The sequence below is a fragment of the Pongo abelii genome, chromosome 11 (genome assembly GCF_028885655.2).
Source record: "Pongo abelii isolate AG06213 chromosome 11, NHGRI_mPonAbe1-v2.0_pri, whole genome shotgun sequence".
NCBI lineage: Eukaryota > Metazoa > Chordata > Mammalia > Primates > Hominidae > Pongo > Pongo abelii.
The window spans coordinates 55,113,906-55,132,236 of NC_071996.2; the positions used below are offsets into that span (position 1 = coordinate 55,113,906).

Sequence of the window (18,331 nt, forward strand, 5' to 3'; positions counted from 1 at the left end):
AGAAATCCAAATACCAAATAAAATGTTCGATCTCATTAAGAGTCAAAGAAAAACTATCACTTTAAACCCATGTCCACTCACTAAAATTCAAATGAGTGATACTGGCTATTGCTGCTAGAGGTTCTTGAAGAAAAAGACATGTTACTACACCATTATTAGATATGTCTTTTACATTCTTGAAAAACAACATGACTAGTTACATACTCTCCATCCCAAATATGTTATTCCTGGAATCCTTCTTAGGTGTTAAAAAAAAAAAAAAAAAATTCATAATTGGGAGGGGATCCTACATGTAAACTGAATTTCCATTAATAAGTGAACGGTTTAATGTGTCTCTATGGCAAAGAATACTTTATAAAGTCATTTAAAAAATTACATCTACATTAAGGAACTTACACAGATTTTCACAATAAAGTTTTAAACAAGAAAAAGTGTATTTAACAAGTAACTTAAGCATATATAACGTGAACCAATTATGTAAAATGTGTATGTATTTGTCTATGCTTAAGTAACATGCAAAAAGATCTTCAGATAAGATATTAATGGTGGTGGTTCCCTCATGGTCAAAAAATTAAGGATGAATTTTACTTTCTTTTTAACTTATGTCTGCTGTTTTCCTCCCAATGAGCTTGCATTACTTAAATAAGAAAACAAACAAACAAACCATTAAGTTATCCTTTCTCAAAAATAAAAGCAGGTACTTATAGTAGAATAATACCAAATGGGCTGGGCGTAGTGGCTCATGCCTGTAATCCCAGCACTTTGGGAGGCCGAGGTGGGCGGATCACTTGAGGACAGGAGTTCAAGACCATCCTGGGCAACACAGTGAAACCCCATCTCTACAAAATACAAAAATTAGCCGGGCATGGTGGCACATGCCTGTTGTCCCAGCTACTCAAGAGGCTGAGGCAGGAGAATTGCTTGAACCCGGGAGGTGGAGGTTGCAGTAAGCCACTGCACTCCAGCCTGGGCAACAGAGTGAGACTCTGCCTCAAAAAAAACAAACAAGCAAAAAAAAAAAAAAAAAAAAAAAACAAATGGATATTTTGCAACCATTCAACTTTTAAGGCAAAAGACACAAGAATGTTTTAAAAACATTTACATAAAATTCTTAATTTAAAATTTTCTCCCCAAATGAGAAAAATAACATATTTGCAATCAATTCCGTTAATTATAACAGTAACATAACAGCTACCTCTCAGGAATGTTATGATTAAATTAGATTATAAACAAAACTCTTCCTTTCATGGATCTTTAAGGAATAGCAAAATGAAAAAAAAATCCTTGAAGCTAAAGCATGGACTAATATCAAGAAGCATAAAATAGCTATCTTTAAATATTATTCTCTCCTAAATAAAAATCAATGCTATTCTGAAAATTCCATTTTTCTTTCTAACACAGTGTAAAGAAGGTATAGCAAAAGGGTTTTTTAAATTAAGGTACATAAATTTTCATTTATATATACATATAAAATTATCATCTAACATCTGTTGGGCACTGTGGCTCACGCCTGTAATCCCAGCACTTTGGGAGGCTAAGGCGGTCAGATCACTTGAGGCCAGGAGTTCAACACCAGCCTGGCCAACATGGCAAAATCCCACCTCTACTAAAAATATAAAAATTAGTCGGGCATGCTGGCAGGTGCCTGTAGCCCAGCTACTTGGGAGGCTGAGACATGAGAATCACTTGAACCCGGGAGGCGGAGACTGCACTGAGCTAAGATCTCATCACTGCACTCCAGTCTTAGTGACAGAGCAAGACTGTGTCTCAAAAAAAAAAAAAAAAAAAGATTATCTCCTAATGTAATGCTTAACTTGTAATTACTAGGTTAAGCACTGTGTACCTACAAGTTTTGCTTCCCTTCTAATTGTGATGGGAAGAATTTAAATCCTTTTAAAAGTTGATACATGTAATTCTCATCTCTCATTAAGTCCCACCAAAACCAGATTTTAAAATAAATCAATTTTTCAATCCTTGCCTTAGAAAAAAAAGTGAAAACTATGGATTAATGTAAAGATTTAGCAGATAATCCTTAGAACAGAAATAAGAATAACTTTAAAGTAGGTTAAAGTATAGTAAAATTAAAATATTACAAAGGTTAAAAGAGTACTTACTGCACCAGATGCTGTACCTAAAAAATAAAAAACAGGCAAAATATTTACACCACGATAAATCATGCTCTCCTTCATAATAGCTTTACTATTTATTCATATATTCATAGTACTTATTCCTCCTCATCCTCTTTAAAGATTTTGAGACTGTCTCATATAACCTATGTGCTTGCTATCTTTCCCACAAAATAAACATCTATAGTGCAAAACATTTTCAGAGTTTGAACTTTCAATGTACAAACTCACTTGGACTCACTTGGAGGCAGTTTGATAAGAATTCAACTTTGTTTTTTGTTTCTCTTTTCCCTACTATAATAGGTATCTATCTTTCTTATTCCTCCTTCTCTACTAAGTATATTACCAAAGCACAATAACACCTCTAACCACTGATTCTATAGCTTTAGATTCCTGGTAACTTTATCTAAATTCCGGATTTGTGCTGTAAAATACAGTAGCGAGCAGACACCAGACATCCCTTTAAATTAACATTTAAATTAAGATTAAATAAAATTTTAAAAATTCAGTTCCTCAGTTGCACCAGCCGCATTTCAAATACACATTACATGTGTCTAGTGGCTACTGTATTAAGCAGTACTGATTACACAACATTTCCATCACTGCAGAAAGTTCTATTAGATGGTACTGTCCTATACTACTACAGAAAACTCCTTAAGGGATTTTGAAATGCATGTTAGTCACAAAACTCCTAATAATAATCTCAAACTTTAGAAACTAGTAATTTAAACATGTAAATAAAAAGAAGACAGAGATTGTATGTAAAACAAAACAAAACAAAGTTCATATATACTGAGTACACTCAAAAGAAGCTACTATAGAAAATAACTGTAGAGCCAAAGCATATTAAAAGTAACTAAAAAAAAAAAATTATGTAATTTTCCAAGATTACTGAGGGTAACAGTACCCAGCTCTAGATATCTAAATAAAAGAAAATAATTGTATTAGGTATTTCAGAACATTTTAAATAATGAAATCTGTGAAACATCTTAAAAAAATCAATTTAGTCCCATCTGAACCCACAGAAAAGCACACAGTACATTTTCAACACCTTTCGACCAATACTGTTTATAACAAAAAAAATCTTGTCATAATTGTGGGATAAAGTTCGGCATCTGGAATATCAATTTATGTGGAAAACTATGTAATCATGATACTGGAGGCATTACTATTATATATTAAAATCTCACTAGTCAAAATGGCCAGTTATTGGGAACTGATATTTATTCCAATGGCTATTAATACAAGGGCCAAGGAGATGACAGAAAAGTAACTCTGAAGTAGTCTAGAACCCCAAGGAGAGCCCAGACTAAACACCTAAAGAATGGAGCCACTACGTCATTCTAGAGTTTGCTGAGTACAAATATGAACTCAACCAGAGTTCATTTAACGTATATTCTCTGAGCACCTACTATGTTGACAGGACTACTGTTAAGTATTGAATAGTCAGATCTTCCAACTTTTCAAATAAATTCAAACTCAAAATCTGCAGACTATAAATGTTAGCAATAATTACAAAATTGAAGAACACTGTGTGGGCCAAAGTATATTTGCAGACCAAACTGGGTCCAGAACTCCTGACCTAAAACTGTAAAAATTTCCTAAGAATTCAATTATCGCTGGGTGCGATGGCACACGCCTATAATCCCAGCACTTTGGGAGACCGAGGTGGGTGGATCACGAGTTCAGGAGTTCGAGACCAGCCTGGCCAATATGGTGAAACCCTGTCTCTACTAAAAATACAAAAATTAGCCGGGCATGTGACTGTAGTCCCAGCTACTTGGGAGGCTGAGGCAGGAGAATCGCTTGAACCTGAGAGGCGGAGGCTGCAGTGAGCCGAGATTGCGCCACTTACTCCAGCCTGGGTGACAGAGCAAGACTCCGTCTCAAAAAAAACAACAACAAAAACAGAATTCAATTATCAATGCTATCCAAATTTCCTATTGCAGAAAAAAGAAAAAGGAGGTTATATAAAGTCCAAGAGATACTGCTTTTACTCCTCATAATAGGGCTGCTACTGTCCAAATGAGGTCTAACACATACCACCATACAGAGTATACGTACCTGCTGCTACATCCATACTATTTACTCCTGGCTGTAAGAAGAAAAATGAAATTAGTATTATTCATCTTTTTAAAAGTGTATTTTATACAAGTTCCTCATAAAGCACAGTGAAATCAGTACCTGCTATGAATAATCCTCAAGCCTCTGACTCAGATTCTTAGCAAAACTTTTAGTGGTCTCAGTTCCCCGAGCTTGCTATAAATTGTAAGAGATCAGCAACCGAGGCTATGGGAGTAGTTTAAATGTTATATGGTCACCAAGTGTACACAAGGTCCTCAACCCTTTAACCACAATTCTGGAAACCAAAACCCTCTGAAAACCAACTTTTTTCAAATATGGTACCAAAACTCACTATAGTGGCAAAACCTGCCCTACATGAACATGAAACTCCACATCTTCATTTATCCCACTTCAGAGTGAATATCTGTTTAGTTTAGCTGCAAAAATATTAATGTTATTAAGTTAGACAGCATTGCCCTGGACCCCACAGGAAATGTTTACATATTATATGCAACGTGTTACTTTCCAGTATTATGAAGAATTTTTGAAATATATCTGGTCTTAGGGTTTTGGGAAAGACACTGCAAACTTACCACCCCAAGGAGTATGCCACATCTGTTTATTATAACCACATAAAGAATAAAGAAGTTAAACTAACTTGAATTTCATAATAATTTATATTGCTATACTACCCAACAGAGGTGGTAAGGCTGTTCAATAGATTTTCTAATTAATTTGCCACAGCTGAAGTCTCAGAACGTGGATTTCCAATTAAATCTTGATTTCTAAATCTAGTATTAAATCACATTATACCAATTTTTAATTAGCACTCAGTGAAGTAAATGTTTACCCTTTAAAACTTAAATGTTATCAGACCAATAAAATGCTTCTGGCTCACAATGTATACTTTTCAGTATTCTGGTCTTAATAAAGAATTAACCTAATAACTAAGGATGTACATACAATATCAATATAGGAAAAAATGTAAATGCCTATCATTGTAGTTATAGAAACTAAATCCGGGACAAGCACAGTGGCTCATGCCTGTCATCCCTGTGGGACACTGAGGCAGGAGGATCATTTGAGCTCAAGAGTTTGAGACCAGCTTGGGCAACACAGGGAGATCTCATCTCTACAAAAAAAATTTAAAAATTAGCTCGGCATGGTGGCACGTGCCTGTGGTCTCAGCTACTCAGAAGGCTGAGGTCGGAGGATTACTTGAGCCCACGAGGTTGAGGCTGTAGTGAGCTGTTATCATGACACTCACTGCACTCCAGACTAGGTGACAGAGCAAGACTCTGTCTCAAAAAAACAAAGAAAAGAAAAGAAACTGAAACTGGAAGTCCACGGTAATTCTCGTATATTATTACAGTACTACAGAGGCACTTCAACAGCTAACATGATTGCCTATAAAGTACACAGATATTATTCCATATATAAAAGCAATCAGTCAAAACATTACTTCACAGAAAATAGTTATTTTCACATGATTACCGGTAAGGCAGGCTGCATGGAAGCCTGAGACATATGAGACATCATCATTCCAGGCATTACTGACGACATCATTCCAGGCATCTAAAATAAAAGTAAAAAAAGGTTACCCTAAGACCAAAGCACTTAATATGACTTTAAGAATTCCATAACTTAAGATTAAAAACCACTAAACACTATACCATGTGAACAGTATGCTTAGTAAGTGCTTGTTGAATGAATGAACTACTTCATCGATAATCTATTTTAATACTTATGTCACAGTTTAAATATATGGTCAAAATTATTTTAACAAGTAAATTTAAAAGTTTGGACTATTATGTTATTTCTAGCCTGAATTTAAAAAAACATTAATCTCCTTTTAGTTATAACACAACATTCATATTTTTCTCACTTCTTTGGAGCAAGAGAATTTAAGATAAAATTTTTTCTGTATTTTTCACCTTTGATTTTTAATATATGCACTGAATAAATTTTACAATGTGGCACATTTCAAAATCCTAGATCAAAGGTGCTTAATATCCAAACAATGACTTAAAAAATAATCTAAAAAAACCCTTTTTAAGTCACAAGTCATTTATCCCCTCTCATGTACAGAAAACTTAAGGCACATACATAAATATCTGAAGATATTAGTTTGGGAGCTCAATCTAGTTTACCAATAACTACCATTCAAATCTATGAATTAATTCTACTAAGTTTGAATATAAATCCTGAAAATTAACACAAGTTTCTCAAGAATTTGACCCAATGCTCATCTATATTAGTATAAACCCACATTCCAATTTTGATTTTAATGACCATTAAAAAGATCTAAGGAAATTCAGAAGGGGACAAAAATTACATACAATAATCACAGGTATTGGAACAAGGTAACCAGTTATTAAACAATTTCAAAGTAAATGAACATTTTGAGAAATAGGAACAACAGAAAAGAATAAGCATATGGCCAGCAGGAACATATAGATTCAAGCCTTCTAAAGGTATGTAAGAACATTCATACACTGAACTGTATTCCTTGTGAAAGCAACCCATGAAGCTAAATGAGGCTAAAGTACCTATTAAAATAAAGTAGCATGGAGTTAATGGGTTAAAAACAACCAATAAACTGTCTAAACATCATTAAACAAGAACTTTTTGACAAAAATTGTGACTATAAGAATGTGGTGGCTGACTTGGAATATGGTCCAAATATGTATTTTTTTTTAAGGTATAGAATTTGAAAACTGAAGCACTGGCAAGCCTCCATCATCCAGACTAAGAGAATCAGATAAATAATTTACAAAGTAAGGAGAAAAAATACAACAATCAAATGAGAAAAAACTATAACTAGGCTTACTCCCAGCCCATACATCTCCCACCAACAGATATATCCTCATAATTAATTTTGCTTTAGGCCAATGTAAAATACGCTGAATCAGGTAACTGGTTGTGTGGGAAAGCAACCAAGATGCATGACAGGCAACAGGGAAACAGCCTGCTACTTTAAGTAACCTATATATAAAATCAAAAGCTAGTAACATAACCAAAACTAGAATTCTAAGCTAAATTGAGATCAAGGTCTGAAAACTTAAAAGAGAAAAACCAATCAAAGTAACTTCTGGTAAGAATTAAAGGTATTTTTTAAAGTAGAGTAAAATCTGCATAATGCAATAGAACATTCTCTTGCCGGGCGTGGTGGCTCACTCTTGTAATCCCAGCATTTTGGGAGGCCAAGGCAGGTGGATCATGAGGTCAGGAAATCGAGATCTTCCTGGCTAACACGGTGAAACCCTGTCTCTACTAAAAATACAAAAAATTAGCCAGGCGTGGTGGCACGCGCCTGTAGTCCCAGCTACTTGGGAGGCTGAGGCAGGAGAATCACTTGAACCTGGGAGGCGGAGGTTGCAGTGAGCTGAGATTGTGCCACTGCACTCCAGCCTGGGCAACAGAGAGAGACTTCGTCTCAAAAAAAAAAAAAAAAAGAACATTCTCTTATGGTAGCAGCAGACTGTACAAATAAATATAAATTCAAATTGAAATATCCTGACTTTATCACGCACATAAAGATAAAATCTTATTTAAAACCAAAGCCACAAAAAAACAAATATTTAAGAGTTTAGTAGACCAGGCCAATGAGACCTCAAGTAGGCAGTATTTGAAAATCAGTAAAGAACATAGAATTTGACAGAGTTCTCTCTTTAATTGTTCTTCTTCCCACACCTAAAATGTTTAAACACCTCAAAAATGTTCTTTCAGACTGGAAATCATGGTATTGATTGTAGAATGAGATTTAATGTCAAATAAAAAGCTACATTCTCCCTTGGTATCTCTGTAAATTCTGGGGGTGAAGACTAGTTAATCTTGTTTTACCCGACAAACTAATCTGCAAGTCCTAAATTAAATATAACTGAACACCCTGAAAGTAAATCAATCATTCATTAATATAATTTAAACCAAAACTGTGATGTTTACATAAAACCAAAGAACAAAACCACAAATATGCAAAATACTGTATTTTGTATGAAAAACTATTGTAAGAATTTGAGAAATTTAGAGTTCCTTTAGAGGACTGAGCATCCCAGAAAAGTCTGTTTTTCCAAGTCTAAAAAATCTACTTTGTGGCAACGATTCCCATTTTCTATTAATTCTAGGATATACATAACATATAGATACTTTTTATAATCTCTTTCTTTGAAGCTGAATCTTTTAAAGAATTTGTGTTGATTTATGCCAGTCGCTTTGGCAGCACCATCAATCTGAGACCATTAAAAGTTTCTAAGCTATCTATAACACTTACTGTTAATGGGAATACAGGATGCAAACTTATGAGAACTGGCTATGGCTCAACTCCTCAGAAGTGATTTTTTCCTCCCTCATCCCAATAATAACAGTTAAAACATTCAAATTTCTTTACTGTCTCCTCTGGCATGGTAGGTATACTTCTTCTTTCCACGGAGGGTATAACCCTTTGGTGTCTCAACTTTATCTGTTGAATGTTTCAGATTTTCCATTTAGGTTTTTTTTTTTCTTCCACTTTTAGGGGCACATAAAATACAGTCATGTGTCATTTAATGACCGTATGTTCTGAGAATTGTGTCATCAGGAGATATCATTGTGTATCATATAATGCACTTACACAAACCTGGATGGTTATAGTCTACTACACATCTAGGCTATTATGGCATAGCCTATTGCTCCTAGGCTACAAACCTTTATAACATGTTACAGTACTGAATACTGTAGGCAACTGTAACACAATGCTAAGTATTTGTATATCTAGACATAGAAAAGATACAGTAAAAATAAGGTAGTATATGATCTAACAGCACCACCATTGTGTATGTAGTCTGTCATTTACCAATATGGCACTATGCGGCCCACAAATGTAATACTGTGTCTCATCATTTAAGCTCAATGAAAATGGGATGTTGCTTCAAAATAATAAAGGTAAAAAATTATTAACTTAGTTGCTACAATAATGCCACAACGAATTCCATGAGCCACATCATTCTTAAGGCTACAAGGTGGTAGAGTTCATATTTACTTAATGTAAAGCATACTATAAAATCAAAACCACGTACTGCTTTACAAATTCCCATTTAAACAACTTTGGTATATATGTAAAAGTGCTGTAATTAAAAATTTTTAGTTGTTTGAGACATAAACTAAATTTCCTAAAATGTTAAACACCGGAATATTATGAACAATTTGGCACCTTTAAAAAAACGTAGCTGATATATAATATTTTATACAATTCATAAGTGGCCAACCATATGTATATTTACACTATGTAAACCATTTCTGTTTCCTATTCTTTTAATAAGTATAAAACTAATTATCAAGATGTTCTCAGAAGAATCATCAGTTTGAGGAAAATAAAAAATAAATGAACAAAACACTAGGGAGCATCACACAACCTGTTTAGTCATTCTTAGCATCCCAGAAAGTTTCTAATGTTAGATATAAACAAACATATTTCATTTATCACTCTACATATTTTAAAAAATGAAAATAAAAAGTGGTAGTAATGAAGCAATATCAATGCTACAGTGAGTGAATTTTACAAAGTGTAAATTCAGTTGGTCCAATTTTACCATGACATGAAAAGAAAGCACTTTAAAAGTGAAGAACTTCACATGGGGACTTCACAAGTTCTTTCCTTCATAGTTATTTACTGAAGTTTTTCCTGCTGGAAAGAAATCACAAACAATTGGACCTATCTCTTGTCTAGTATTACAAACAAAATCACCTGAAAAAAATATTAACTCCTAAATCTGGTGGTTTTTTAAAAACCATTCTTGCTGCAAACCTGTAGCAGCAAATTGATAATCTAAATAAGTTTCACGTCTGCCTTTTTACTTGGGGTTCTTCATAAGTGTGCTAAAGTAAAATTCCGTAAGATAAGTACAACCTACAAAGGCTGTTTAGTATTTTAAAACAACTATCTCATATACCACTAAATTATTTTATGAACATACAAATAAACGACAAAAATCCTGAATAAACGCACAAACTGAACCTTTAAAGAGAACTAAACATTCATTTGATTGGAAATAAATGGAAATATCTATGTTTAAAGCATATCCTTAGCAACCAAAAGTAACTGGTGGCATTTTGTGGAAATCATTTAACCTACTTCCTCTTCATCTAAAGCAAGCCTGTCCAACCTGCAGGCCATGGGCCACATGTGGCCCAGGACAGCTTTGAATGTGTCTCAACACAAATTTGTAAGCTTTATTAAAACATTCAGATTTTTTTGGCTTTTTTTTTTTAAGCTCATCAGATATTGTTAGTGTTAGTGTATTTTATGAGTGGCCCAAGACTATTATTCTTCTTCCAAATGGCCCAGGGGAGCCAAAAGACTGGATACCCCTGATCTAGAGCAATATAAATTCAAAACATCATTTTTTGATAAGAAATATTTAGATAAATAAAGGGTAGATAATATTTGTACAAATTGTTATCATGCAGAATAGAACCTTACCATGTAATAAGACAATGCCAGTATTCAAAATTTGCTAAACTCTCTCAACCTACAGAATTTAGAACTGCTGAAGTACAGCAACCCCTTCAGGGTCTAACGAAATTAACTCAATTACATAATCTTATACTGATATATATAGATAATGCAGTCTGAAGTCAGACTGGCAGAATTCCTACCCCAATTAACAAAGGTGCGGTCTTGGGCTAATTTATTTGGCCTCTCTGGACCTCAAACTCTTCATCAATGAGAAAAAACATTACCCATCTGATAAGATTATTATAGAGAACAAATGGGATAATACAGATGCGGCACTTAGAAACGAGCTTAATAAATAATATAATAGGTATTATCAGTGCTCTCCATTTAATCAAGGTATATCTTATGTCATCCCTTCCGCCATCTATTCCTTATCTAGCTCTCAAGTACCTTCAGTTCTTTTAAGGTATCTAGGGAAAATATTGTAAAACCATGATAATATTCAATAGGAACCAATACATGTTAATAAGTCAATCTCAGATTAAGATCATGTTTAGTGCTGACTCTGCAATGTCACTGAATAACTCACTAAACTCTCTGAGCCTTCCTATTCCCATTTGTAAATTGGACATCCAATCCATCTAGCCAATCCACTTTTCAGTCAGGAGGATCAAATTCAATAGGTTATATGAATCTCTCAAAGTTTATATAAGCATGGTGACAGTTATAATTCTTCTTGACACAAATTATGTGACACAATTTAGAAATAGAGCTAAATGATAATGAACTGTATCACTTTATTTTTTAAAAAGCTCTAATCATAACTGGGGATACACAAAAATTGTATTGCCTCAATTAAGTCATATAGAATGACTTTAAAACTTACTCTAAAAAGTCATCAAAGCCTTCTTTTAGACAAAAGTATACAAGGACACAAGACCATTATTATCCCCTTCCCCAAGTCTTTCAAGCTAGATCCAGTAGTATATCAAGCTAAATCTTTATACTTTATTTCAGTATAAGGGTCTAATTTTCTATACCTAAGAAATATATGACCACAAATACACGATGACTTAGAGATTACTGAAAAATCATCTTTCAAAGAAGTAACAACTTTCTTGATTCCACATGGCCAAATGGGTATTTGCAAACAAGAACTTAATGCTCATTCATTTATCAAAAGCTAGTTTTTAAAAGTCTTAGCCTAAATTTAAGATTAAGACCTAATGACAAGGATCCCATTCACAATGTAATGTGAATTTTGTTTAAAAAGATCAAAGTTGGCCAGGCGTGGTGGCTCACGCCCGTAATCCCAGCACTTTGGGAGGCCAAGGTGGGTGGATCACGAGAAATTGAGACCATCCTGGCCAACATGGTGAAACCCCGTCTCTACCAAAATACAAAAAATCAGCCAGGCGTGGTTATGCGCACCTGTAGTCCCAGCTACTCAGGAGGCTAAGGCAAAGAAATTGCTTGAACTCGGGAGGTGGAGGTTGCAATGAGCTGAGATTGCGCCACTGCATTCCAGACTGGCGACAAAGCAAGACTCCGTCTCAAAAAAAAAATAAAAATAAATAAAAAAATCAAAGTCTAAGATAAATGTAAGAATTTCATTAAAATAAAAACAAAAACCAAAGCCTAAGACAGAGCAAACTGAATTTCAACTCCAGACAGTGTTCACTAGTCCTTCATGACTAACAGAATCATTCAGACTGGGAGAAGATTCAGATTCCCACTTTGAGTTCACTGAGTAAGCAGCAGAAGTGGATTTCCTTTTAAATCCACCAATGCAAAATATCATGACAGAGATGATAAATTCCTCTTCAAAAGGTTTTAATTCCCAGTTCTTCCAGTTCTTTGTTTCTCTGGTTTCTATAGTTATCCATGCTGTAACTAACCCTTCCTGCCCTTGCCGTGCCCTGACATGCCCTGACAAGCCTAGACATGTCTTACGCCATAATGCATAGCCTTCCCCTTCCCACCTAGATATCTGTGTTCAATTACAAACAGCAGCCAATCGAGTCAGTTTAGATTGTGCAGTCCAACCCTAGCCAATAGGGGAAAGACACAACAGTAGGGACCAGCTGTTAGGAATAAGAACCCCTTTCCCTCCCTTGTCCGGCGTGCTCTTGCCATTGCTCCATCCGCGAGACACACCCTTCTACAGAAGTAAATTGCCTTGCTGAGAAAACTTTTGCCTGAGTATATTTTCACTTTGTGACACCAAGCATTTACTTCCAACAATTTGGGGGCCCGCCCAGGATTCCCATTCTCCTCCGGGGAACCAGTCTCTGGTCACTTCTCACGGGGAGGCGCATCCCATTGCCTTGTTGCAGTGGCCTCAGTGTGAGACATCAGAACCCATCCAGTCCAACAAATAAACCCAGACTCTCGGCAACAAGAAAAGATACAGGCCAGCAGCTTGGGGAAAGGATTCTCACATACTGCAGCAACCAGGTAACTCTGTGCACAGACCAAGGTAAGAAATGTTGCAGGGGTGACAAAGTATTTCCTTGGTGGTTGGGATATTCTGGAGGATGAAAGTGTGTGTGAATGATCACAAGCACTACTGCTTGCGGTGCTGCTTGTGTGAATGGTACTAAGCACTATTGCTTTGCAGAGTGAGTGGGTCCTATCTGCGGTTCTGTGGTCACTTCATACAGCTTAGGGCGGATCTTGCTGTGGGTTTCATACCGGCATGCCAATACCAAGAGGGGCCTAAATTCCCACGAGGGAAGTGGCCAGAGTGGACAAAGCAAAAGAAGGATGCAAGGAGCCTCCAGGTGGTGGGGCTAAGGGATAGGCAAGAAATCTCTAATACGAGGGACTGAGCCTTAACAAGCCTCCAGAGAATAGGCAAGAAGTCTCTAATACTAGGACCTGACATGGGAAATACCCTAAGCAAGATGGGGAGTAAAAAGGATAAAGATAGCAGTAAAGATATTGCCCCCTGATAGTCCCCTAGGTCTCACGTTAAAAGACTGGAAAGATAATGAGAAGACTAAACATAAGAAGCAGCAATTACTGTTTTATTTGGACTCAGGGACCCATCCTCAAACCCTCAATCTTCTGGCCAAAGTTTAGGTCAAATGAGAGTGCGATGTGTCAGCTTTTGATTTGATATGTCAATGATAAAAGCCCAGCTTCTCAAGAGGAAATGGACTATGCTCTTTGTTGGAGGCAGGGACCTGTCCTCCCTTTTCCCTTAGAGACAACTAGGAAAGAACCTGATCTAGCATCACAAAAGGAAAAATTAGGAAAGTTAGCTCCAATGCTCAAAGACTCCAGCATATGGGATCCCCTAGACCATCTTCACCTGCTCAGTGACCCCAACCCCTCTCCTCAGGCAGCCGCTGCTGCCCCAGATCCCACTCTAGATCCTTCACCTACTCATGTTACTCCTCCTCCTTACAATCCTGACTCTTAGAAATTATCATCCCAGGAGCTTGTCCCCTATCAGTCTAAGGACCCCTCCCCTAAAGGGACTCCAGTGTGAAATAGAGCAATGTAAAAAGGATATCCAGCACTTCCCTTTCTCCTCTACAACTCAAGAGTTAGCCCCTGCTCTCTTTCCCTTAAGAGAAATGCCATAAAGAGGCGGAGCCATTGGCTCCGTGAATGCTCCCTTAACCAGTTCAGAGGTCCAAAATTTAAAGAAAGAGCTTAAGCCACTCCAAGATGACCCTTATGGAGTGACAGATCAAACTGATCAATTTTTAGGACCTCAGTTATACACTTGGGTAGAGTTAATGTCCATCTTGGACATCCTCTTTTCAGGAAAAGAAGGGAGTATGATTCGTAGGGCTGCTGTGGTAATTTGGGAACGTGAGTGTCCTCCCAGTCAAAAAGTTCCTACTGTGGACCAAAAATTCCCTGCCCGAGACCACCAGTGGGACAATAAAAACATGCAGGACCTAAGGGAGATGATAATAAAAGGAATTCAGGAATCAGTACCCCAAACCCCAAATCTGTCTAAAGCATTTGATATATAACAAAAAAAAGGATGAAGGGCCTGAGATTCCTAGATAGACTGAAAGAGCAAATGAGACAATATGCAGGCCTCAATTTAGAAGATCCCCTTGGGCAAGGAATATTAAAACTCCAATTTGTCACTAGAAGATGGCCAGACATCTCAAAAAAAATTACAAAAGTAGAAAATTGGGAAGACCATCTCCTAAGTGAACTTCTCAGGGAAGCTCAAAAAGTATATGTGAGAAGAGACAAAAAAAAGCAAAAACAAAAGACAAAACTTATGTTAGCCACCTTCCAACAGATGACTCCAAACCCATATACTTCTACACAGAGCTTCAAGGAGCCAGAACCATAAAGGGTCCAAACACTCCTTTAAAGGACTAAGGACCTTGTTTACCAGGCCCTCTAAAGAGTATGGGGAAGCAAAGTCAAAAAATCCCAGAACTGAGAGGGGGTAAGGGCAAGATAGGTGCTACAAATATAGAAGAACAGGCCACTTCAAGACAAAATGTCCTGAATTTAAAAAGGAGAAAGAAGCCCTTCCATTCATGACTTTCGAGGAAGAATAGGGGGGTCAGGGGCCCTGTCTCTTTTATCTTGAGTCCCACCAGCAGCCCTCGATAAATTTAAATGTGGGACCTAAGCATGAGCTTATCACCTTTTTGGTCAATTCAGAGGTGGCTCGTTCCTGTTTGTTTACCCCCATCTAATATTGCCTACGGAACTTTTGGTATCTGGGGTAAAAGGAGAAGGATTTAAAGAAAAATTTTAAAAAACACAGAAGTCAGATACCAGGATCAATCAGCTCCTATTCAGTTTTTGTTAATCCCTGAGGCAGGGACTAATTTATTAGGGAGGGATTTAATGCTGAAGTTAGGCATAGGCCTACAAGTCAGCCCAAGAGGATTTCTCATCTCATTAAACCTACTCATCACTGCAGATGAAAAATACATTAATCCTAATGTCTGGTCCAAAGAGGAGAACTGAGGGAAACTCCGAGTCTCCCCAATCCACATCAAGCTAAAACCCCCCAGGGAAGTTGTAAGGAGGAAACAATATCCCATATCCAGAGGACACGATAGGGTTGAAACCTATAATTAAAGGTCTTATTAAAGACGGGCTTTTTGAGCCCTGTATGTCCCCTTATAACACCCCAATATTGCCAGTCCAGAAATCAGATGGGTCATACCGGCTGGTACAGGACCTTAGAGCTATTAACCAAATAGTCCAAACTACCCACCCTGTTGTCCCCAATTCTTACACCATTCTCAGCAACATTCCATATAATCATCAATGGTTTACTGTAATAGATTTAAAGGATGCTTTTTGGGCACGTCCCCTGGCTGAAGACAGTCGAGATATATTTGCTTTTGAGTGGGAAGATCCCCATTCAGGGCAGAAACAACAGTATCAATGGACAGTCTTACCCTAAGGGTTCACAGACTCCCCTAATCTTTTTGGTCAAATTTTAGAACAAGTATTAGAAAAAGTTGTCATCCCAAAACAAATATGCCTACTCCAATATGTTGATGATATTCTTATATCTGGTGAGGACATAGAGAAAGTAACTGGCTTCTCTACACATATTCTTAACCATTTGCAGTTCGAGGGGTTACGAGTCTCAAAGGAAAAGCTTCAGTATGTGGAGCCTGAAGTTAAATATTTAGGCCACTTGGTAAGTGCAGACTAGGGCCCAAACGAGTTGAGAGAATTGTGTCCCTACCCTTGCCTCAAACTAAACAAGAACTCAGGAAATTTTTAGGGTTAGCTGGATGTTGCCACTTATGGATTGACTCATATGCACATTAAACTTTCATATCAAAAACTTCTCCGGGGAAGCCTGACCATCTCCTGTGGACTTCTGAGGAAGTCGATCAGGTCAAAGAGCTGAACGAAAGGCTCATAGCTGCCCCTGTCTTAGCCTTACCTTCCCTAGAAAAGCTGTACCACCTTTTTGTGAACATGGATAATGCGGTAGCTTTGGGAGTGCTTACTCAAGAACACAGTGGCTGTCAGCAGCCCGTGGCCTTCCTGTCAAGTCTTAGATCCAGTTACTTGTGGATGGCCTCAATACATTCAATCCATTACAGCTACAGCAGTATTGGTCAAACAAACCAAAAACTTAACCTTTGGAGAAAAACTGACAGTACACACGCCCCACTAAGTTAGAATTATCTTAAACCAGAAAGCAGGGAGGTGGCCTGCTGACTCAAGAATCTTAAAGTATATGAGGCTATTCCGTTAAAAAAAAAAAAGCTGATTTAACATTAACCACTGATAATTTGCTTAACCCAGCAGGTTTCCTAATAGGGGATCCAAACCTAAAGAAAAAGCACACAGGTTTAGATTTAATCAATTATCACACAAATGTCTGACCAGACCTAGGAGAAACTCCCTTCAGGACAGGAGGACACTTATTATAAATGGTTCCTCCCAGGTGATTGAGGGAAAAAGACACAATGGGTATTCAGTAATTGATAGCAAAACTCTCAAAGAAAGAGAGTCAAAAAAATTGCCCAGTAATTGGTCTGCCCAAACTTGCGAGCTGTTCGCACTCAGCCAAACCTTAAAGTACTTGCAGAACCAGGAAAGACCCATCTATACAGATTCTAAGCACGCCTTTTGAGTGGCTCATACATTTGGAAAAATTTGGACTGAACGAGGCCTCATTAATAGTAAAGGTCAAGACCTTGCTCATAAGGAGCTAACCACCCAAGTATTGAATAACCTTCAGTTGCCAGAAGAAATACCTATTGTCCATGTCCCCAGACACCAGAAAAGCCTTTCTTTCGAAAGTCGAGGAAATAACCTAACAGATCAGATAGCCAAACAGGCTGCCGTTTCCCCTAAAACACCTATTTTTCACTTAACTCCTTACCTTCCTCCTCTTACCGTGATCCCCATTTTTTCTTCTAATGAAAAAAAAAACCCTAATAAAAATAGGTGCTAAAGAGAATTCAGAAGGAAAATGGATGTCGCCAAACCAGAGATAAATGTTATCCAAACCCCTTATGAGGGAAATCTTATCCTAACTGCATCAAGAGATCCATTGGGGGCCCCAAGCCATGTGTGACAGAGTCCTCAGAGTTTATGGGTGCACAGAAATTTATACCCTGGCCAAACAGGTTACAGATAGTTGCTTAGATTGTAAGAAAACTAATAAACTATAAAAAGATTACCCCTTGTGGGAAGAAGTCCAGGCTTCAGTCCATTCCAAAGTATCCAGATTGATTACACAGAGATGCCTCCAATAGGGCATTTAAAATACATACTAGTGACAGATCACCTCAGTCACTGGGTCGAAGCTATCCCCTTTTCAAATGCAACAGCCAATAATGTAGTTAAAGCCTTTATTAAAAATATAGTGCCTACGTTTGGGTTAATAGAAAATGCTGACTCAGACAGTGGAACCCATTTTACCACACACATCACTAAAAAGCTATCCCAAACACTAGACATTAGATGGGAATATCATACTCCTTGACACCCACCTTCATCACGGAGGGTAAAAAGAATGAATCAAACTCTGAAGAACCACTTAACCAAGTTGGTTCTGGAGAATCGGTTACCATGGACCAAATGTCTTCCTATTGCCCTGTTAAGAATCCAAACTGCCCCTTGGAAAGATATTCGTCTTTCCCCTTATGAGATGCTCTATGGAATGCCTTATTTACACTCCACTGCTGACATTCCTACCTTTGAAACAAAAGACCAATTCCTTAAAAATTATATACTT

The 18,331-nt window shown here is 37.1% G+C and overlaps 1 protein-coding gene across 10 annotated transcripts in view; it reads right to left on the reverse strand.

Moving 5' to 3' along the window:
- Positions 1 to 18,331, reverse strand: part of PRPF40A (pre-mRNA processing factor 40 homolog A) — a 61,862-nt gene that overhangs the window by 32,817 nt on the left and 10,714 nt on the right. For all 10 annotated transcript variants that reach the window (XM_054548885.2, XM_054548884.2, XM_024243823.3 and 7 more), the window contains 3 exons: positions 5,685 to 5,765; positions 4,191 to 4,221; positions 2,115 to 2,131 (listed from right to left, as the gene is read on the reverse strand). In XM_054548885.2, coding sequence (XP_054404860.1) covers positions 2,115 to 2,131; positions 4,191 to 4,221; positions 5,685 to 5,765 — 129 coding nt within the window. The remainder of the gene's footprint in view (positions 1 to 2,114; positions 2,132 to 4,190; positions 4,222 to 5,684; positions 5,766 to 18,331) is intronic.